We start from the raw sequence: 23,165 nt of genomic DNA on the forward strand, positions 1-23,165 counted from the left end.
GAAATGGAAACACAATACTGAACAGGGCTAAACATGCAGGTCCGGTGGACTCCAGGTTCAGAGGTAGGAGGAGATGGCCCAACAACAACCGGTCTCTGCAGGGAGAAAGGGACTCAACATGCTGCATGGGGAGGTGGGGGGGGGGGGGGGGGGGAGGTCACGAGAACAGGCTCCCTGCTTGATGTGGGGCTGGCTGCTCTACACTGGGCTTCCGGGGAGGAAACAGAACTCCTCTCACTTAAATGCCAAATGCAAATCAAATGAAAACATGTGATGTGAAAAAAGGCAAAGTCAATAACTGAATCTGAATTAATTCCAAATGAAATCAATTTTATAGAACAATATTATGACCAAAAACTTCATAATATGTAGGTTTGAGATGTTCAAAGAGCTAAATGAAGGTTTAATTTCTATTAAGAAATGGTAAGAAATTACTTTATCAATAAGAGAAGCAGAGAGGGTTGGAGGAAAGACAAAAAGGTGGAACACAGGACATTTTTAGGGCAGTGGAACTATTCTGTCTGTAGCTTGGGTTTGACATTACACACTTGTCAAACTCCCAGGACCGTGTAACACAAAGAGTGAAACAATGTAAACCGTGGACTTTAGTTAATAGCAATGTACTACCTGGCTCATCAACTGTAACAAATGGCCACAGTGATACAAGATGTTATTAATAAACGTGTGTGTGTGTGTGTGTGTGTGTGTGTGTGTGTGTGTGTGTGTTTTGAAGGGGGGTGAGTATACAAGAACTTTCCTGCATAATTTTTCTGTAAATTTCAAACTCTAAAAAACAGTCTATTTAACAAAAAAGAGAGACAAGCAGAAATCATACAAGAATAAAGATATAAACAGGGCGCCTGGGTGGCTCAGTTGGTTAAGCATCTGACTTCAGCTCAGGTCATGACCCCATGATTCATGGGTTTGAGCCCCGCATTGAGCTCTGTGCTGGCAGCTCAGAGCCTGGAGCCTGCTTCGGATTCTGCGTCTCCCTCTCTCTCTCTGCCCCACCTCCACTTGCGCTCTCTTTGTGTCTCTCAAAAATGAATAAACATTAAAAAAAATTTTTTTAAGTATAATAAATTTTCTTACTCATTAGATTATGTAATATACGGTTAAGAACACCATCCTGTATAATAGAGTATTTACAGAAGCGCTGTTTTTTAAATGGCTGCACACTGTAATGAGTACAGAGACATACTCCGTATGTGTTGTCTCTAGTGTGATTCTGTTTTTGTATAAATTGGGTTTACATATGGATACATACATTAAAAATAATGTAAGTTATATTCTAAAATTATTTAACAACAGTCATCTCTGGGGGGTGCAATGACTTATAAATTTTTTAATGTTTATTTATTTTTGAGAGAGAAAAAGACAGAGTGCAAGTGGGGGAGGAGCAGAGAGAGAGAGAGAGAGAGAGAGAGAGAGAGAGAGAGAGAGGGAGACACAGAATCCAAAGGAGGCTCCAGGCTCTGAGCTGTCAGCACAGAGCGTGACGCAGGGCTCGAACTCATGGATCATGAGATCATGACCGGAGCCAAAGTCGGATGCTTAACTGACTGAGCCACCCAGGTGCCCCAACTTACAGAATTTTTTAATGTTTATTTACTTATTTTTGAGAGAGAGAAAGAGAGAGAGAACACGAATGGGGGAGGGGCACAGAGAGAGGGACAGAGAGTGGAGCCTGAGACCGGGTGAAACTCACGAACTGTGAGATCATAACCTCAGCCAAAATCAAGAGTTAGACGCCCAACTGACTGAGCCACCCAGAATCCCTGACTTAGATTATTTTCATTTGTTGGCCAAGCTAATTGTTTTCAAAGACATCTGACTGTACATGTCCAATTTATTTATTTATATGTAAAGAATACAGATTATAAATACATCCACGTTCTGTGCAGAAGATGGAGTAGGAATAGCATATGACACACATTAGATGTTAAATACCAGCTGCATGAATTGAATGGATAAGTCACATTTATATCCTATTCTGCAAGCTGAATTTTTCATTCAAACTTTTCTCATGGAGAATTTTCCCCAAGGAATTAAAAACAAAAAGTACCAATTCTGCACTCACCATTTTGTTACAATGGCAGTCCATTGTGTGGACACCCAAATGCATTTAATCCAGTGGTTCCCAACTGAGGTACCTCTAGAGAGTATTTGAGAATGTAGGTGGAGGGGCAAGGTCATTTTTTGGGTTGAAGGTGATACTATCATTTAGTAAATGCTTTGGTTCTTACAGTGTATAAAAAAAACTGACCTATGGAAAGGGCCTAAAGTCCTTCTGTTGAGAAATCCGATTACTATGTGGATTTCAGGATGATTCCAGACTTTTATTATTATTATTGTTAACATTCATTATGTCCTTGCTTACAGATCTTGCCTAATTGTTTCTTAGAAGAATTTCTAGAAGTGAAATTACGGATCAGAATATCCACATTTTAAAGAATTTTCATACACTGATGCAATGTTCTCTGGAAATACATATTTTCTCTAAAACGACAGTCTTTTCATTTCATTCCTTGGTATTTAGGTTGACTATCTTTTTGTACATTTATTGGTGTTTGGCATTTTTTAATTTGAAAATTGTGTGTCTCACACATTATTGGAGTGTTTCTTTTTTTTAATTTCAGCTTTATTGAGGTATCCCTGAGAAAACTACAAGATATATTTACAGTACACACTGCAGTGACAGGATTTCCCCTCATCTAGTTAACTAATGTTCATCTTTTTCTTTCTGTTTTTATGTTCTCCTTTTTCTTACTGACTTAAAGAGCTCTTTAAATTTTAGAAATACTAATTCTGTCATAAATATCGTAAAATGTTTTTCTTGTTTGCTATCTGTTTTTCAATATTGTTTATTGTCTTTTCTTTATTCCAACAAAAAAATTTTTCTTCTGTCTTCAAATCTATCTTTTTCCTTTGAAGCATTTGAGATCTGTAATGTGCAGGAGTGGTTTTCCCCACTCCAAGATTACAAAGATGACAGGCCTGTTTTCTTCTATTATTTTTATGGTTTCCTTTTTTACATTAAAATTTTTGATCTGAAATGAATCTTTAAAAAAAAACCCTCCCTACTTAAAACTTAAAATTTACTCATTTATTTTGAGAGAGAGAGCACGCACAAGTGAGAGAGAATCAGAGAGAAAGAGAGAGGCAGAATCCCAAGCAGGCTCCACACTGACAGAATGGAGCCCAATGCAGCTCGAACTCACAAACCGTGAGATCACGATCTGAGCTGAAACCAAGAGTGGGATGCTTAACCAACTGAGTCACCCAGGGGCCCTGAAATGTATCTCACACACACAAAAAATTTTTTAAATGTTTATTTATTTTTGAGAGAGAGAGAGACAGAGAGACAGAGAGTGAGAAGGGGAGGGGCAGAGAGGAAGGGAGACACAGAATCTGAAGCAGGCTCCAGGCTCTGAGCTCTTGGCACAGAGCCTGATGTGGGGCTCAAACCCATGTACTGCAAGATCATGACCTGAGCCGAAGTTGGACGCTTCACCGACTGAGCCACCCAGGTGCCCCTGCTATGAAATGTACCTTAATTTAAGGTGAGAGGGAATATTTGCTACTAAGAATTGGCTTTTGTTTATTGCCCTTTGACAACGGTTGTAGTCTCGACATTTATCTAATGAGTGACTACCTCACTGAATCCTCTCATAAAATTTAGGGTGGGGCTGTTGATATAATATTATACGTTATGATATTATATATACAATATAATATAATATTGTATCATATACAATAAACATTTTACCTTCTTTTTTTTCTTGACTTAATACACTATCTAGAAATTTCCGGAGGTAATAAATAATAATGGTGGTTTTCGGCCCTGTCACCTGGTTTTTGACTTTAGTGGGAAGGTCTCTTAATGTCTCAGAGTTGTGGAACCATTGGTTGCTGGGCTGATCAATTTAAAAAAAAAATGCTTCTCATCTTTTTAAAATATACAAGGCACATTTAGGTATGCTTTAGATAGCCTACTTCTAAGAAGCTGTTCAAATATGCATGAATAGATGTCTTCTTTCATTTTTAAATAACCCCAAGCAAGCAGAGGGTTAGCAATGCCTATAGGATCAGTTACAAGACAAGAAAATACGGGGTCTTATTTAATGGGTGCTCTTCTTCTCCTTTTTTTTTTTTAAGTTTATTTATTTATTTATTTTGAGAGAGAGAGAGAGAGAGAGAGAGAGAGAGAGAGAATCCCAAACAGGTTCCACACTATCAGCGCAGAGCCCAATGTGGGGCTTGAACCCACGAACCATGGGATCACGACCCGAGCCAAAACCCATTGTTGGATGCTTAACTGACTAAGCCACCCAGATGCCGCTTATTTAATGGGCACTCTTTATTTTTCATTCTTCCGACATTGTTTTGTAGTTCTTGGTCTACCTTTCTCATGAAACTTGGCTTCTGATAACTTTTGGCGAGACTATGTCATAGAGAATAAACGCTATCCCCAAGAAGGTGCTCAAAATGTTTTTCTTTAAATCAACAGACTGACCTCTCTTAGAGTGGTTACTTGAGCGATTACTAGATGCCTTCAGATATAAAAGCTCTGTTGTGTTTGAAAAGACATGTGTCCCACTGTTTTTAGTTTATGCACAAAAATGTTAAGTTCTAGAAACTAGCTGAAATGTAAAGCGTAACCAAAGAGGCAAGGGAAAAAAAAAAAAAAAAAAGAATATAATGACATGCTAAGCACTGGCCATGGAAAGAAAGGAAATCCCTTCTTACCTGCACTTGAATTTGTAGGTCTTTGTCCAGGAGCGCTCTCTTTTTTAGTATTTCCGCTTTGAGTTGTTCTTTGTGTTTGAAGAGCAGCGCGGAGAGCTTGGTGGCATTCTGCTTGCTACGTTTCTGTTCCACACTCTCTTCGCGCTTCCGTTTTTTTGCTGCCTGTTTTTCTTCTTTATCTATCTTATCCAAAATATACTTCATCACCTGGTTACAGACAATCATTCTGGAGAGAAATACACAATCCATGTAATGCTGGGCATGTCATTCTGAAAAGCTCAAGACATCATTTTTCTATGTCTCTACAGCTGATACACAAACTTTCTGTGACCGGAGAGCTTCAAAGAGTGATTCAGACCAGTTATGAGCACCCAGTATTGCCAAGTATCCACATTTAATGAACTTCAGCCAAGATAAAAAACCAAAACAAACCAACAAAAAAACTTAAACTCAGACGTCCTGTCCGTGTACATGCTAAAGAGGAAAGGCCGACGTACAATGAGACCCTGTGTTGCTGGGTTATAAACATGTCTTCCTACCTTTGATTCTCTTCTCTTTCAGCTGGAGTCATGGTCTTTTTCTGCTTTAAATGTTCTATTACAGCATTATGCTTCATCACCACCTTCAGGACAGAACAAAATCCCAAAGTGCATATTTTATAATGACTACATGTTGGTATACAGATTAACAGCAGAAATCTGAGCACATGTATGTTTTCCAAAGAAAACTGTAAGAGTTTTATGTCAGAACATAAACAGAATTAGAGCTGCAATACGGCCTGAGTGCTTACCGTGTACTGGGCACTGTGCTACGTAAGCACCTGACATTACCTCAATTATTCCTCATAACAACACCGAAAGGGATAATCTCATAAATGAGATTCTGAGGCATGAAAAAATTAACTCACTTGTTTGACACGAAAAAAGGAATAGAAGCTGTAATTTTAACCCGGCTATCACTCTGCAACAGCCATTTTTGTTAACATCATGCTCTCTTCCTAGGTATTAATTTCTCCTCCCCGTCCCACTTTGCACAGAGATTAGGATAAAGACAGATATTGTAGTAATTCTAAGTTTACAGACTACACGGTACTAAAAGCTGGGTAATAATGCATTTGAACACACATAGGACATCGATTTATAAGAATATTACCACACGCCTTTAAAATCCCTTTGTTGTTTAAAAAGTACTTCTAACGACGTTGCATTAGAATCATCAAACGTGCTAGGAGACAAGATCTCAATTAATCCAACCACTGCAAAGGAATGTCGCTCATACGGCGTGACAGAGGTGCTGACTGCTGCTACAATGGCAATCATGTTCCAAATATCCGTGTACCAAATCAACGTGTTGTACACCTTAAATTTATACACTGCTGTGTGTCAAACATATCCCAATAAAAAATAAAATGCAAAGTGTTTCTATACACATGACCTCATTTAATCATTACAATAATCTCACGTGGCTGTCAAGAGAGGGAGTATTAACGAGGATACGGAGCTCAGGGCAGAGAGGACAGTGTCGTGGACTGTGAATGGGAGACCCAGGAACTGAACGCAGGTCTCATGACTTGGGAACACTGGAAATCCACACTCAACCTCCTGACTAATGCTGAGTGGTGCACGCTGTTGACGCAAGAAAGTTTCCCTCAGCAATGCTTCAGGATCTTGTACGTGTGACTTCATTTTAAGTAGAGTAATTCCAACTCCTCTAAATTGCCTTACTTCACTAAGACGCTATTGTAGGGTGCCACTTTTTATTTGAGCTATGGGATAGAAGAATCTCCACCTCTAACAAAGGTGTGGTTAGAAACGCAAATGAGTTTCAATCGTCTGTAATGTGTCCCTCACGCAAACTAAGGAGTGACAACTGCAAATAACTTCAGAGCGCTTCTGATGCCTGAGCGGCTGTAAGCTTAGTTGACCTTCAAGTCCTGTATCAGTGGTGCGGAAACTCCTAACTCCATCCTTCCCATCTTAGTTCTCCCCCAGTACAGGCAGTTTTTCTAATAAGCACTGATTGTCACATCCAAGAAGAGTTCCAAGCCATGGCAGTCATTCAGTATTTTTTCGTCAATCCAGTGCTGCTTTCTAAATAGAACCGTCAATGACTTTTGTCTCCTGTAGGAAACCTGATACAACCAACACTAGGTCTACTGCACAGCACAATCATTCAAGCTACTGAACATGCTGCTTTTACTTAATAACTTTACCTGTTTCTGAATGATTTCACTTTGATTAGAAGCTTGGAGAGTGTGTTCCCGCTTAATTTCTATCTGTTGCTGCTTCTTCTTTTGCTGCTGATCCCTGAGTTGCTGAACCCTTTGCAACTGCTCTTGCACACTGGCTGCCTGCACTGTAACCACATTCTGAATGTGGTGAGTCTGCACAGGACTGCTTTGCTGAATTTGAATAGGTAACTGGAGTTTGATTTGCTGGGGCACACCACCTTGCTGAGCCTGTATCTGAGCCACAACCTGCGACTGGATCTGAGAGAGAACCTGGACTTGTTGTTGCAGCTGGGGCACAGCAATGACTTGGGGCTGCGGCTGCTGTATCTGTAGCTGAGGACGGGATGGGGATGAAACAGTAACTTGGTTTAACGTCTGTCCTGATGAAAGAGTTTGAGTTGGAGACTGTACCTGGGGTTGTGATTGTGGCTGGCCCTGGGAAGGTGTCTGAAGAGATGTATGTGGTTGAATTGGAATCGGTTGTGAGGTTGTAGTCTGAACCTGGGATTGCTGTCCGGGAGACACTTGGGATGGAGTCGATGGACGTATTCGAGTCTGTGGTGGACTTTGGACGCGAGCAGGAGACTGTCCTTGGACATTACTTTGAGGCTGACACTGTACTGCGACTTGGGGTTTGGATGACTGTGCTTGGGCGGGTTGTGCTTCAGAAGGGACATGGGATGCAACAGTTGTTGGGGTCTGAGCTTCAGGCTGAGTCTGCACTTCAGGCTGAGCTGGGGACGGGGGCTGGGTTTGGGGCTGGGGCTGAGCTGAAGGCTGAGCAGTCTGTGGCTGGGCTTCTGGAGGACTCACACTTGATGACTGAGCTGGTGGCAAGGTTTTGGCTTGTGGCACCTGTGTCGGGGGTGATAATTTACTCTGTCTTTGTTCACCTGTACCTGTGAAAAAGAAAGACCAAATGTTTCTATGACTCTACAACACAGAACCTTGGTTAAAGAAGAATCTGCAGGGGATTTCCTAAAGGTGCGAATTCTGAATTTCAGTATAGAAGACTGACACCTTAGCCATTCCAGAGACACTCCAGAGACACATTTGAGTTAGGACTCTCCTAACCGGGGAGCCAGGCCCTGTCTCTAGAAATCAGCCAGGACTTCTGGGACAGGCTGACGTTAAACCCTCATTGTTTTCCTGGGGAGTGGTGAGGGCAGCCGGCAGTGGGAGGCTAACACAGTGGTTCTGGACCTGCAGCTAAGTGCAGGCTACGAGCTGGATACATCAACCTTCCCCGACATTACCTGCGTAATCCATTGGTGCCCCCGAGGCACCATGACTCCAGTGGTGCCCACAAGGCTGGGCAAGACGCAAGTGTGGGCACAGTTACCATGATACCCACTGTTTTTGACCCCCCGCCCCAATTTTCTGTATTTTTTATGGGGTGATGGAGGTGACAGGGAACCTGTAGGAGCAAGAGATGTTGTGAGGTTGACCGGACAGCTCTTAGGCTCACTGGCTTCAGGCATATCTTCCCAAAGATAAACACTGGGCCTCCTTTCCCTCTATCAGCCCAGCAACTTGTGCAACGACAAGCGGCACTTCTGATAACCCCAAGTTCTACCTGCTGCCGTAGTGGAAACGGTGGTGGTGGTGCTGCTGGCCGCTGTGGCTGTTGTGGCCAAAGGTGTGAAGAGGAACCGCTGGACAGTACCGTTTGGCATGGCAGCTTGCATCAGCTGCTGTCCTGGGCCCGGGAGTATAGTCACCCCTTGAGGTATCAACTGCAACTGTCCAGTCGTTTGACCTTGTCCTTGAATTACTACTGTCAAACCTTGATTGCCGCCCTATGGAAAACAAAGGACAACGGGTAAACAGTGTTCAAAGCATCAGTCTTTTACGTTGGAAAGATCCTTTCAACGTAATGAAACTACGTATCTGAAGGTCTAGAGAACGGCATCGAAAGGAATTCAGATAAGCTAAAGTAAGAATATTTATTTGGAAAGACCGATGCTGTTTAATGGAGAAAATATGAACTAATGACCCAGAGTTCCAGTCCAAGCTCTCCAAATGGACAGCCAGGTATCTGTCTACAAGTAACACTACTCCTCCAGATCTAAATTTCCCTACTATCTACAAAATAAGGGCACTGGAGTGAATGACTAATGTCTCCACAAAATTCTGATTTTAAACCATCTTATATTCGTATTATTTTGTAATTTTCAAAGCATCTTTGTATATACTGTCTCGCTGGATTCTCACAATGGACTTGTGACTTCGTGGAGTGGGGAGAGAAAATATTACTATAACCTTATCACCAATTAAGAAACTCAAGGTTAGAAAGTTCAAGTCACTTGCCCAAAGCTAGAGATGAACTTAAAGGTGAGAAAAAATGAGGAACCCAGGTCTCCTGGTTTCACCTTTTCAGTACGTACCAGATTACCTATGGTGTGTGTCTGTGTGCACTGAAGGAGAAAAAGCTTAGGGTTTCGACAAGTCGTGAGGGTCGCTAATGCCGAGGTAGTTACCAAAATGGGGACCAGGAACTAAGAACTCTGAATGTACTGCCACTTCTGTCCAGGACTTGTTAATCCAGGAAAATTAACTACTAGGGACACGGCGGAGAGTTAGAAATCAAAGTAAAACAACCCACCCCAAATTCTCAACAGCCCAGGCTGACGCCACCAAGTTCATATACTAATGCACATATACCTGACTCATGAGTCCCTCGTTTACTCTTGCACATTCAAAAATGCATAAAACACCAAGTATAGTTTAAAAAATAATTCTAAAGTAAACATCTATAAAATCAGCACTCAGGTCATTGTCGCCAGTATCCAAGAAGTCCCTGCTGAGATCTGCTCTGATCTGCGTTCCCTTCCTTTCCTCTGGAGGTAACCACTGTTCTCACTGTTACGGTATCATCACACATCTTCATAGTGCGACTGCTTAAGTACAGACCTTTCTGGGGTTACAGGTTCACAACTTCAAGAATGCCATCCATGAAAAACATGATGGGAACGAAGCTTCTCTCGACGGACAATGCAGCAGCCCTGTATCCCTATACAGCACAGCTGGTTTTGCCCGTTTCTGAATTTTGTGCAAATGGAATCATAATGTAAGTTTCATACTTGCTCCCTCAGCTCAACAATGTGGTTCTGTGTGGCCACGGTTTTTCACTTTCATTACCGTAGGACTACAACACAATTTATCGAACTGACAGTAGACAGACTTTTGGGCTGTTCTTACTTTTCTACTCTGGTGAACCATGCTGCTATGAAGACTCATGTTCATTATCCTGGTGCTCACGTGAACAAGAACTTCGTTAGGGAATACGGGAGAACTCCTGGACCAGAGGTATGCATATCCTCAACGGCTAAACCAATTTATACTACCGCGGTTGCACACGGAAGTGTATTTTGTTTCACGTCTTTGCCAGCTCTTCATCTTGACCAACATTTTAATTTATACCAACCTCTTATGTACACGGTTCTCATATCCATTTCCCTCGTTACCAATAGAGTTCAGTAGTTTTTTTGATTTTGGATGTTTAGATTTCTTCTCTCCTCGTCAAGTTTGTATGCCCCCAACTTTTTTTTTTTTACTGAGCTTTGCTCTGTTGCCTTATTTTTAGTAATTCTTCATGCGTTTTGGATAACAGTCTGTTTGTGTTACTTTTTATAATGTCTGATGAAGTTCTTATTTTTAATGGAGTTGAATTTATAAATCTTTTCCTTTATGGTTAGTGTTTTTTGTGTGTAAGTAAGAAAGCCTTTCTTTCCTATCCTAAGGTTATGAAGGTGTTCTTCTCCCTAATCTTCTGAAAGTATTATACTCTTACCTTTCACAGGTAGGACTTTTATCCTCCTGGAAAGGAGTTTGGAAGTGAGGTAGTGGCCCAGTTTCACAGTTTTCCGTATAAATTCAATTGTCCCAGCACCATTTACTGGAAAGTCTGTTCCCTTCTCAATGGCTTGTAATGACATCTCTATCATGGAACAAGTGTTCACATAGGCATGGGTCACTTTTTGCATTCTCTGCTGCGCTATTCATCTCTCTGTCCTAGTTGTCTGCACCTTTCTGTACTAATGAGTGAGGCATTATCATAAATATTTTGATATCAGGTCATCATACAGGGCAAAGCCTCCTGTTCGTCAACAGTTTTATAACTATTCCTTCTCCTTTGCACTTCCATTTTAAATTTTTAAAAAATCAGCCTGTCAGTTTCCATAAGAAAATCTCCTTGATTTTTAAAGGAACTGCATTCAACCTACTGATTACTACTAGAACTGAGAACAGTTGAATCTTGCAAGGAAGCAGCTGATGTACTCAAGTCTTATTTTTCCAATGGAAATTGGTCAACTAATAATGTTTTGGTACTTAAGAGGATTATCCATCTGGCTGTTTTAGCTCACAGTCTAAGGGCTCTAGATGACTGAAACTGATTATATCTCGCCTTTAAGAAGTATTTTTGACTCTACAAAGCAGCCATTTCTTTAAAAAGTACATTTTAGTCTTCTGAGAATAAGTACCTGTTTTTAAACTTACTGCAAGAATAAAACGGATCACCTCTAGAGTTAACTAAGTGGAATTACAAATGAAAACTGGAAAAAGAGAGTTACCATGAAATGCCATTACTTACGTGGCCCTGTGTTAACTGAGTGAGTTGAGCCATGGTGAGCTTCACCTGTCCCTGTTGGGGACGAGGGGCCGGGGAGGGTGAAGGCTGCAGATTTGCACTGGATGTTCCCGAAGTTAATGCTTTCTGTCCTGGTGCTGAGGAAACTGCATTAGGGGTAGAGATCGCGGTGGAAACGGGTTGCCCTCTAATGATCTGGGTCACCACTTGCTGAGGGGCACCTACACAAACAGCAAAACGTTATGAATGCTTATATGCCCCCAGGCAGTCAACGCGTCAGGTGAAGGCACTCTTCTCAGTTTTCGAAAAGACTTATATGATGCCGTCAGCCCAAGGATGTGCTCAGACATATATCCACGCCCACAGTCCCACCTGGTTGCCAGTGAAGCTACTCTCGCTCAGCTCACACAGCCATTCCCCAGTTCCTGCTATCTGCAGGAGACTGAAAAAACAATATTCTTCCTGGGAGGCCAAAGCTAAAATGACAAGAGGGAAGACTGAAGGAAGAAATATATACCTAATAAGCCATTTTATAAGGCTGCCTTTCCTGAGGAATATTTAAAATAAGATGACAATCTAATATATGATGACTTCATATGACTTTTAAACATAACAGGACTATTCTGAACCAACCACGTTTATGAACGAGCTCTTCCTACAGCTTTTCACCAGTTTGGGAGAACCACGGGGTCAAGATCACTATATCCTTAGTATTAGGGCAAAACATTCAAAGAATGCATCCATAGTTCATTGCTTAATAAACATCTACTGGATGAATGAATTTTAATTAGGATGGCTCAACAGTCTCCTAAAAACTTTAATTCTCATTTAACTTGCTGAAACTGGAGGAAAAGACAGGTGGAATCCGCTGCCCCCTGCCGTGGAACAGTTGCTAAGTGTAATGATCTGGCAGCTAATTTTACATTTATAATGTCCTAATTCATTTTTAATTAGTGAATCACATCACATTTATGATGTTTTACATTCACCTTCTGTCTTTTGTTCCATAGGTGAATACATAGGTATTTCTGTATTTCTTTTAATGAATGGTGTTTAATATTCTTGCCTATGTATAACATTGAATGTCTTCTGCTATTCAAAATACCTTCCCCTTTATCTTTTAATAAATAATGCTATGGTAAAATCCCTGTTCATAAATTTTTATGCACTTCTAGTTCTTTCCTTAAAATAAACTCCTCTCAGTTATTACTGCGTTTCTAGTAGGAACACAGTACCAAACTGAATTTTAGATAGGTTATCCCAACTCACATTCTCACCATTACTGAGATTCTATTTCACTGGACCCCTGGCAACCCTATGTACTATCGGTAAAGTACAATATTCCAGCAACCAGAAACGGTCTGATAGTATCATGGTATCTGAATTTCTTCAATTACCATAGAGGGTCAGCATTTAAATCCCTGTCAAGTCATGATGCTTCATTTGCGAGCTCTCTCTCCACACTCCTTCTCATTTCTCTACGTTTCCTACTTATTTATAGTTGATTTTTAGAGATTAAAGATATAAATTATAATTATATATTTTTCCTACTTTTTAAAAAATTTTTTTAATGTTTATTTATTTTGAGAGAGTGAGGGTGGGCAAGCAGGGGAGGGGCAGAGAGAGAGAGGGAGACACAGAATCCGAAGCTGGCTCCAGGCTCTGAGCCAACAGCACAGAGCCCGACGCAGGGCTTGAACCCACGAACCGTGAGATCATGACCTGAGCTGAAGTTGGACGCTTAGCCGACTGAGCCACCCCAGTACCCCTATTTTTCCTACTTTGCATTCTGCCTTTTGTTTCTTTTTAACAAAGTTGTGTGTATCTGTTTTCTTTATTGCAGCTTTAATTATTGCTTTTAAAATTTTCCTGCATTCTCTAATCAAATCTATCCTCCCAAGTAAGTGCTTAGTTACGATATATGTTGGCAGATGTCTAGCCAGCCCCCTCCCCCACAAAAATATAAACTGATTATTCTAGGATCATTTACTGTAAGTACTGTCTTTCTTTCTTGATTCAAAATGACAATTTTATCACACTGCAAATTCTCACATATAATGCCTCTTTAAGTGAGTCTATTGGTTTAGTTTCCTTTGGTGACCAGTGCTGATCCTGGTCGTGTATCATATGTTCTAACAACCAGCAGCGTATGTTTTCCATCATTACGCTTTCTTCTAAAACTTTTCTCCGTTATTCTCTCCCATTTATTAACATGAACCAAAAAACAAAGTACATCATGTGAAGTCAAGTGCTTTAATTTGAGAACTTCTGGACCCCACATTATGTCCCTGTACTGCAGTTTGAGGAACAATGCATGAAAAATTACTTTACTTGATTCCCCTGGTACTGATATGATGTTATCATAAACACAAATGGATTAAAGGGTTGGTAACGATCATACGATGGTCATTCAGATGATCCCCAACACGTACATGGTTGGTTTGTTCTTAATATGAAATTTATTGTCAAACTGGTTTCCCATAAAACACCCAGTGCTCATCCCAACAGGTGCCCTCCTCAATGCCCATCACCCACTTTCCCCTCCCTCCCACCCCTCATCAACCCAACAACATGTACATGTTAATTTGTTTTGAGATAATGACCAAAATGCAAATTCAAATATTAAAAAATTGTTATGGGGCTCCTGGGTGGCTCAGTCGGTTGAGCATCTGACTTCAGCCCAGGTCATGATCCCACGCTTCGGGAGTTTGAGCCCTATGTCGGGCTCTGTGCTGACAACTCTGAGCCGGGAGCCTGTTTCGGATTCTGTGTGTCTCTCTCTCTCTGCCCCTCCCCTGCTTGTACTCTGTCTCTCTGTCTCCCAGAAATAGATAAACATTTTTTTTTTAATTTTAAAAATTGTATCACATCCAGGGAGTCTGTGGATTCCATTTTGGGAAAGGCTAGTGTGGTGGGAGGAACAGGATAAGCCGATCGATCGGACCACAATCAGAGGTACGCTACACACATCCACCCCTCCTCCACCTCTCTGGCCACAATTCCTAGAATTCCTCCTCGTCTCCACTGGGCCTCACCAGACCCACTGGCCATCTGGCTTTTCCTTGACACACAAGACACACTCATGTGTAATTATGGATTTACGGACTCACATATGCAAGTCAAACACATAACTGAAGCTACAGAAGGCAAAAGGGAACAAAAGGCAAAAGGGAACAAAAGGCTCTGTACATCTTGCGATCACCCAATTTTTTGTTTTGTAAGTTTCTTATCATTTGTCATCTGTAATTGTTTTTCTCCTTTATGTTAGTTTTACTGTTCCCTTTAGTTACCTGACAGCTAGTTTTGAACAATAACAGATACTGAATTTTACCAATTGTTGCTGCAGCATTAAGTGAAATAATGAATCATACTTTCTTTTCTGGAGTAAGTCCTGTTTAGGCTTTAGAAAATTGACTTTAAAAAAAACAAAACAATGGCACGTGGGTGGCTCAGTTGGTTAAGCATCTCTCGATTTCAGCTCAGGCCATGACCTCACAGTTTGTGAGTTCAAGCCCCACATCGGGCTCTACACTGGCAATGCGGGGCATGCTTGGGACTCTCTCTCTCTCCCTCCGTCTCCCCCCCACCCAAATAAATAAATAAAATTTAAAAACAAAAACAAAACAATACTTATTTCATTTTAGAACTGTGCTAAAATTGCAAACTGAACGGAAAAGATTTAATCTTTTCTGCCCCCTATTCCCTGTAACTACTTCTTATAAGAAAGAAATTGCTTCCTAATCACTTCAAAGAATTTTACCATAAAACCAGGGTCTAGAATTCTTTTTTGTAGGAAATCCTCTAGCAACTTCGCAGATTTCTTTCCTTGAGATGAGTCATCGAGACTTGAAATTTATAAGCCTAGTAAACACTTCTGCTTCATTATTCAGACATATTTAGTTCCTGAATATGGATAGTGAAAATTCTCCAAGGTCTTTGTTTTTTTTTTTTAAGTTCATTTAGTGTGAGAGAGTAAGAGACAGCACGAGTAGGGGAGGAGCACAGAGAGAGGGAGAGAATTTCAACCAGGCTTTGTGCTGTCAGCACAGAGCCCAATATGTGGGCTTAAACCCACGGACCAGGAGATCATGACCTGAGCTGAAATCAAGAGTCAGATGCTTAAACCGACTGAGCCACCCAGGTACCCCTCTCCAAAGTCTTATTAGAAGGATAATTCTACTTGATTAAAAAAAGTTCATTCTATTTTTATAGCACTTTTTCTCATTCCTAATTCTGTAAACCAGCATTTTGTTCCCCTTTCTCAAGATGAGACTTGCAAAAGAATGGTTTATTTTAATAACATGTGCCCTTTTCCATTTTCTTTTCTTCTTCTTTCTTTAAAGATTTTATCAATCTCGACACCCAAAGTGGGACTTGAACTCACAAACCCCAGGTCAAGAGTCGCATGCTCTACCAAATGAGCCAGCCAGGCACCCTGCCCTTTTCTGTTTCCTAATTATTACTTGTATTTTATTTTACTTCCTCCTGTTTTCTTTCAAGACTTGTTTTATATATTTTTCTAAATGCTGATTAAGACTTAAGAATGTACTGGGGTGGCTCAGTCGGTTAAGTGTCCAACTTCAACTCAGGTCACGATCTTGCAGTTTGTGAGTTCGAGCCCTGCGTCGGGCTCTGTGCTAACAGCTCAGAGCCTGGAGCTTGCTTTTGGATTTGGATTCTGTGTCTTCCTTTCTCTGCCCCCTCCCCTGCTCACACATGCGCTCTCTCTCTCTCTCTCAAAAATGAATAAACGTTAAAAAAAAATTTTTTTTAAAGACTTAAGAATATGGGTTTTGGTCTGTTTTGTCCTCCAATGTATTTTAATTGCCTAGGGTAGGTGCTCAAGTATTTATTGAATAAATTTGCCTCTGAGTTTAGCTTTGGCAGCATGACTTAGGGGCTACTTAATGTGCTTGAAACTATACATTCGATGTTTCCTTCACCTGAAAGTTACTTATAAAAACACCCGTTTTTAAATTTCCAAGCGAGTAAAAATTAGTAGAATAAGTTATTAACTTCTTGCTTTACTTTGAAGAATGTGGCCTATACACCTTCTACTGTTTGAAAAGAATTCATCAGGTTTTACTATGACTCATTATGTGACCATTTTGGTACAAACAGCCCATAAATATTTAAAACCAATGTGCATTCCTGAAGGTTGAACAGTTGACATGCAGCCTGTTTCTCGTCTACAACGCTCCTGCTAATCCCTCCTTCATATCAAATAGTTTTTGCTTTATACACTCCAATGTGATCTTATTTGGTTCTTAAAGTTCCCAAATTACACCTTCGTTGCAAGTTTTTATCTTTAAGACAATGTGAAAATCACAGACTTCTACTCTGCTCAATATTAGTAGGGTAATCCTTATCTTCCGCCTCCTAACCTCATCCCCCTTTCTTTCTTTCTTTTTTTGGTCTTTGCCCATCTTATTATTGTGTACCTTTTGTACACAATTCAACTTTAGGTATGTTTCTCATAAATGTACAGTTGGGATTTTCTGCTCAATCTTTTAGCGTTCAGCTTTCAATATGGCAGCTTTAACTTATTCACATTAACGAAAGGCTGACACTGTCCCTGTAATCTTTTTTTTATGCTTTCCATTTAAATGCTTCTTAGCTGTTTCCTTGATTTTATCTCCGTCTTTTGCCAAACAGACTGTTGTCTTTCCTCATTTTCTTTATTCCAATGACTTGAATTAGTATATATTCCATCTACTAGAGGTTTTTAAAACATTTTTATTAAGCAAACTTCGATCTATTTTCTCTCATCGGCACAGCCAGAGATGAAACAACATCTATGAATGTACTCCACAATGGATTAGAAATTTAGTATGCTTTGAATACTCATTCACAATGCAGAGCAGTAACCACTATATGATCACAGCCTGAAGTACTCATCCAAATTAGTATTTTCTAGTATGTAAAGTAGCCAATACAGAGTATTATAGATTTCCCAGACTGGATGTTTAGATGTAAAATGAAAATGCTGGAGGGACGAATACCTGGCTGTACCATCACGGGTGTTCGAATAATTGCCTTTCCTAGTGTTGACTGTTGGAGTGGTGTTCTAATCACCGTCATACCAGGGCGGATCTGAGGCCCTGTGATTACCTATAAATGACACAAAGGAGAATGAATTAAAATGCTTTTAAAAGACTAAAAAAGCACGATGGACTTAGAACACAGTCTTTAAACATCCTATGTTGATAATTACATCTACAGAAATGACAAAGGCTCTTGGGCATTACACTTTAAATTATATTAAGCATCAGAATAACGATGGAATTCTGAGGGAAGAAAATTTAATCCAAATGAGATCATACAAAATTCTTTGTCACTGATATCAAGTGATATCTGGCCTACAGACCAGAAGGAAGGCACAAGGCTCAGTGAAGCTCTGTCCTATAATCACCGTAGTTGTTCAGAGAAAAACGTTGGGTCGTGTTCTCCCTGAGGTCCAACACATATCTGTCACCCACAGCATACGAGATCGGAAACCAAATGTCCTTTCACAGTTTTAGAGGAGAGACTACAGAGCATATTGTTTTCAGTTTTACAGTTACGTCCAGAACATTTTCAAGTCTGCAAAACTTGAAACCTTTTCCATGATACCAGAGCCAAGGAAATGATGTATCTAATACGTGTGCATGTCGGCCGATAACCAACGAGCACTAATGCCACGGATTCTATTTTTCATTCCACTTCTCAGTTGCATACCAAGTTTCCCTCGGGGCTCCAATGCTATCTGCTGTTTTATATGAAGGAATTTCCTCTACAGAATCCTAGAAAGCAATTCTTCTGATTCATAAACTAATATGCTATTATGCTGAAAATTAACATTTCATATATCATTTATGCTTAGATATGTAACAGATTTTTTAAAAAGTCAGTACCTTGGCATAGATGAGTAAAAGGTAAAGGAAGATGAGGAGCTAAATTAATCCTGGAAGGGGCCATTCTAAAAACTTCAACTTGATGTGGTTAACGCTTTAAAACAAAAGAAGTCTGTAAAGAATTCTTACTTGTGAAGTGCTTGTGGTTGCTCCAGAGCCTGAGGTATTGGGCCTAATTGTGACTGTTGCTGTCCTGGGCTGGAATGAAGTAAAGGTCTGCTGACTTGTACCTGTACTTGATGGAATGATACCCAGGACTTTCTGCTGTACTTGAACAACGCCTTAAAAAAAGATGAAGAAGTCATTAGCAACTGCCCCTTTCGTAACAAGCATCAGGTGTCACTGGGTTTCTGAGGAGAAACTACGTGTGGCAGGGTTTTATAGTGGGCTACATAGAATGTGAGGTCCAAGGACTGAAATCAGTGAAAAGGAAATGAAAAATAATGGCAACAGTATGATCTGGCAAATGTGAATTCAAACTCTTCACATTTCCCTTACCTCCTTGTGTTGCTGGCACATTTACAGCGACAATCTTGCTGTTTGCAGGAAGTGGCAGTTTGGTAATTACTTTTCCTGCCATAGTGACTGGATTGCCTGTAATTTGGAACGTCTGACCTGTGCTGGCAATGGTTGTAGCAGATGTGGCAGCTGTGCCGGTGGCTAATGGGGTATAAGACATTTAATAAGCTTTAGATTTAAAATAACCAGCAACGTAGTGACTTCTAGGAAGGGCACCAAGGCATGAAATGTGGCTCATTCTTGTCTTTTTAAGAAAAACATTCCTCTCCACTCAAAGTAAGTGAACTATGTAAATGTTGAGAGGGAAATAATGGAAGAGAGGAGTTTCGCTCATGTCATATCATGAATATTATCTGTAACAAACCAACTGTGGCAGCTTGATTGCTCAATCAGCTGCAGGAAGAAAACAATTCTCTAAAGAAATGTTTCATCTCAGTTGGTAAACGATCGAAATTTCTTTTTCCTGAATGAAAGCAATCTTTTCTTTAAGAACGGTTGTGTACCTGAGTTTGACTGGCCTTGCTTAACCCACGTAGCGAAGGTCTGATGGAAGTTCTTGTTTTGCTGGAATGTCACTGTCGCTGGAGATCCAACTTTGGTAGTTAGTACCATTTTAGTTCCGGTTGTAACGGAGCCACTTATGGGGGCCACCATCACTTTCGGCGCTGGGGAGATGGTACTAGTCGTACTGTTCGTTGGGGAAGTGGTGGAAGCTGCAATTGCTGTAGGCTTCTGCTGTTCCAATCGTTTCTAGAAAAGTCAGGGAGAGAAGACATGAACCGAAACAGTTCCAAATAAAAACAATACCATTCTGCAAGAAGTCCACCCACTATTTCTCCAAATCTAAGAAACTGCACCAAATTTCTCAAATATTTTATTTCTGAACCTATGTATTTAAATTTGCCCTTCAATTTAATTTCTTGATGCAGGCCAATATTTTTATGACTCTAAACTACACCTATTTTATTGAAAGTAGTAAGTCTTTCATTCAAAAACGAAGAACAATCAAATTTTTCCAACCTATACAAACGTCCAACCTTTCAGATGGCAAATAAAAGAGACACGGGTCATCTTATTGAAGACAGGAACACCTTGCGGCTCAGCGGTGGGATTTAGAGCACACAGCAAATGATGGGAACTGTACAACATTTCTGGTTTACTGTAGTGTTAATTTATCCAATTATAAAACACAGGTCAGTATTTAAATAATCACTATCCAAGTTGACAAACAGGCAAGCAAGTTGAAAATTATAAGAAAACATCTTTTCTAAACTTCTTATATTACTCAGTTTAAACATTTTTTTTTACAGAAAAAATATTTTAGACTATTTTACGCAGGGAAGCATAGCCTGATTACAATAGAGGGTTATTAAAGCCAATTTGTACACCTTCCATCATAGATTGCTAACATTTCCTGACCTTACCAACATGACAATGTAAGCTTCCACATGTAAAAAAAAAAACATAGGTGCCAATGATTTCAAACCTGATGGCAAACGCTTTGTCATAATTATCTTCTTTAATGCTCAGACTGACCCAACAGAGTTGCTGGTATTATAACTTAAAGATGAGGAAACTGAGACTCAGAAAGACTCTGGCCTGGGCAGAGCTAGCTACTGCTGGAGGTGAGAGGTGTACTAAGATAATATGGCAATGCTGAACTATCTCCTGCCACTGCAAACTGCTCACCGGCGACATCACAGCCAGTCTCGACAGGAGTGCTTTTGTAAACATCCTATGCGCGTGAACAGAATGTGAGGTATTTCACACAGTTTCTCATTCCTCAGAAGAAAAGTTTAGTTTTGTATATTTAGAAATGTCATCTGATTCAATCAGTTAAAAAAAAAAAAAAGAGAGACAAGGAAACTGAACACATATTAGGTAGTTATTTCCTGAGGGTGCTGAGGATATGCCTTCAAAATTGGAAACGTTGACTGCATTTGTAAATAAGTATTTTAAATACATTTTTAAAAATCACACCAAACTCTTACAGAGTTTTAGTAGAATTTGCTTTTTCATAGACTACAGAGATTTTACAGATTGGAACTCTGCAAGAAAACGTATTTCAAAATTACCCTCAAACTCATGTGACAGTGTGTGTCAACTATACTTTAGTAACAACAAAAAATTACGCATTGAATTTTAGATAATAAGTCAAACCACATGAATATATCAACACTGTTTTGGTGTGCTTTTGGTGTGCATGGATTTGGCTAAAAATGTCAACTCGCTGCCAGGTGGGACTAGTACCAACTCCCCCACCTGCCGGGCAGCCAAGCGCTGCTGTTTGAGGTGAGCCTCCATTTGGGCCTTGAAGTCCTCTGCCTTCTTCTGTTCACTAACCTTAGCCTGTTGCTCAACTGCTTGTGCCTTCTCTTTCTCCACTCTGCAGGAAACAAAGGAGAAATTTTATCAGAAACTACACTATGAGGCATTCGGCATCAAATATTAAGTGACATCTGGTTGACTCTCATGTTCTAAAAAGATGTGAAATTATTTCGATTTCAAAAATGAACGTTAAAAGGTAATTAGAAACTGACAAGTGGATACAACACATTAAAATTAGAAATAGGACTTTAATAAATGATATATAGCTAGCACTTAAAATCCAAAGGCGAAGTAAAATTAACTAGGACATACTGAATAAACTTTTAAGGTGGTAATTCTTCAATTCTGAAGTGATAAAAGCTTCAAGTATCTGAGCACATGTTAACCATTTCCTTACCTTTCAGCAAATGCCCTGATCTCCCATAATTCCAACTCTTCCTCTGCTACCCAAGTTTCGATAATAACAGGGCCAGTTTGCTTGGGCGTTTCTGGTCTCTTTGGCCGCAATGCACTCGATCGAAGGCCTTTTCTCTGAGGTGTAGGTGTTTCTTGGCAAAAAAAATCAGAGTATTTTAAGCAATATAGCTTCTAAAATTGCAGTACTTCTGACATCTCCTCTTATACCATGAAAAACAAGAGTTGGCCAACTTTTTCTTAAAGAGCCAGATGGTAAATACTTTATATTGTGTGGGCCAGATGGTGTCTGTAACAACTATTCAACTGTGCCTTTGTTTTCATGAAACGAGCCAGAGACCATACATAAGTGAGTACATATGGCTGTGGTCCAATCAAACTTTATTAACAAAAGCAGGTGACGGGTCAAGGCTCATGGGCCAGGTCTGCTCGCTCCTGATATAAAAGGCCTAAGAGCCTATTACATCTGCCCGTAACATTCCTCCTGGCTTCGCTCCCCCTCACATGACTAATGCCTGTTCATCCCGCAGACCCCACCGTGGATACAACATTCTTCAAGAAGCCTACCGTGTTCCTCGCACCTAGTTGGGCTGAGTGTCCTTGCCATGTACATACAGCTCTGGCAATGTGTATCTCCCCATCACAGAACTGAGAAGGGGAATTTGAAAGTTGCCAGTGTAAAGAAGGGATCAGAAACTACTAACTATAGGTAAAATCTCCTAATGTAAGATTTTAAAAAGAAAAAGCAGGGAGAGGCGAGCATTGAACCTTCCCATTTGTTCAGGGAGCAGGGAAGCAGCTGAAATAGCAGAAGGACCTAGGTTATCCAAAGTGATAAGAGCAAAGAAAAGTGACTCAAGGAGACTGCAGTGGTTTGAATTGAAGGCTCTAGGGTCAAGACTAAAGACTGGTCAGAAACTTGCCTCTTCCATCTGTTTCTCTGCCTATCGACTGAGCTACTTCTGTTCCAGGACAGCACTGTTTTAATTACATCACTATTTATTTCATCATTCTACTAGGACAGGTACCCCTTATTGAAGTTCTTTTCAAAAAATCTACTCTCATTTATTCTCCAGGATAAACCTTTGAATTAATTCAATCAAATTTCAAAATTTAAATTTATACATTTTGGGACAGTTAACTTCTATTAAATAGTATGTTTATATCTAAGGACAGCATTCTCTTTTTGCCCATTTTGTAACAGATTTTTTTCCTGAATGGTTTTACTGGACTTCTAAAATAACACTGATTTTAATCTATTTATAGCTCTTGAATCTGGTCACCTGACCGAACTCTTTCTAGCATAACAGTTTGGATGCTCGTGTCGTAGCATTATAACAACACTGTAACGTTTTCTCTGCTTCTTTGAGAATAGGGGCCACATCCAGTTCTTCCATGTCTTCGCTGTCTAATGTCCCCACGTAGGTGCTCCCTAAATGTT

General features: G+C 40.2%; 1 protein-coding gene across 14 annotated transcripts in view; it reads right to left on the reverse strand.

Annotated features, from left to right (window-relative positions):
• Nucleotides 1-23,165, reverse strand: part of BPTF (bromodomain PHD finger transcription factor) — a 147,325-nt gene that overhangs the window by 20,775 nt on the left and 103,385 nt on the right. For 8 of the 14 annotated variants that reach the window (XM_053212345.1, XM_027047878.2, XM_027047872.2 and 5 more), the window contains 11 exons: nucleotides 21,708-21,858; nucleotides 21,245-21,368; nucleotides 19,486-19,732; nucleotides 18,962-19,123; nucleotides 18,593-18,744; nucleotides 17,573-17,681; nucleotides 11,574-11,791; nucleotides 8,556-8,778; nucleotides 6,962-7,878; nucleotides 5,289-5,371; nucleotides 4,750-4,975 (listed from right to left, as the gene is read on the reverse strand). In XM_053212345.1, the coding sequence (XP_053068320.1) occupies nucleotides 4,750-4,975; nucleotides 5,289-5,371; nucleotides 6,962-7,878; nucleotides 8,556-8,778; nucleotides 11,574-11,791; nucleotides 17,573-17,681; nucleotides 18,593-18,744; nucleotides 18,962-19,123; nucleotides 19,486-19,732; nucleotides 21,245-21,368; nucleotides 21,708-21,858 (2,612 nt within the window). The remainder of the gene's footprint in view (nucleotides 1-4,749; nucleotides 4,976-5,288; nucleotides 5,372-6,961; nucleotides 7,879-8,555; nucleotides 8,779-11,573; nucleotides 11,792-17,572; nucleotides 17,682-18,592; nucleotides 18,745-18,961; nucleotides 19,124-19,485; nucleotides 19,733-21,244; nucleotides 21,369-21,707; nucleotides 21,859-23,165) is intronic. The other 6 variants (XM_027047881.2, XM_027047883.2, XM_027047874.2 and 3 more) reach the window with 5 other exon arrangements.

The sequence above is a fragment of the Acinonyx jubatus genome, chromosome E1 (genome assembly GCF_027475565.1).
Source record: "Acinonyx jubatus isolate Ajub_Pintada_27869175 chromosome E1, VMU_Ajub_asm_v1.0, whole genome shotgun sequence".
NCBI lineage: Eukaryota > Metazoa > Chordata > Mammalia > Carnivora > Felidae > Acinonyx > Acinonyx jubatus.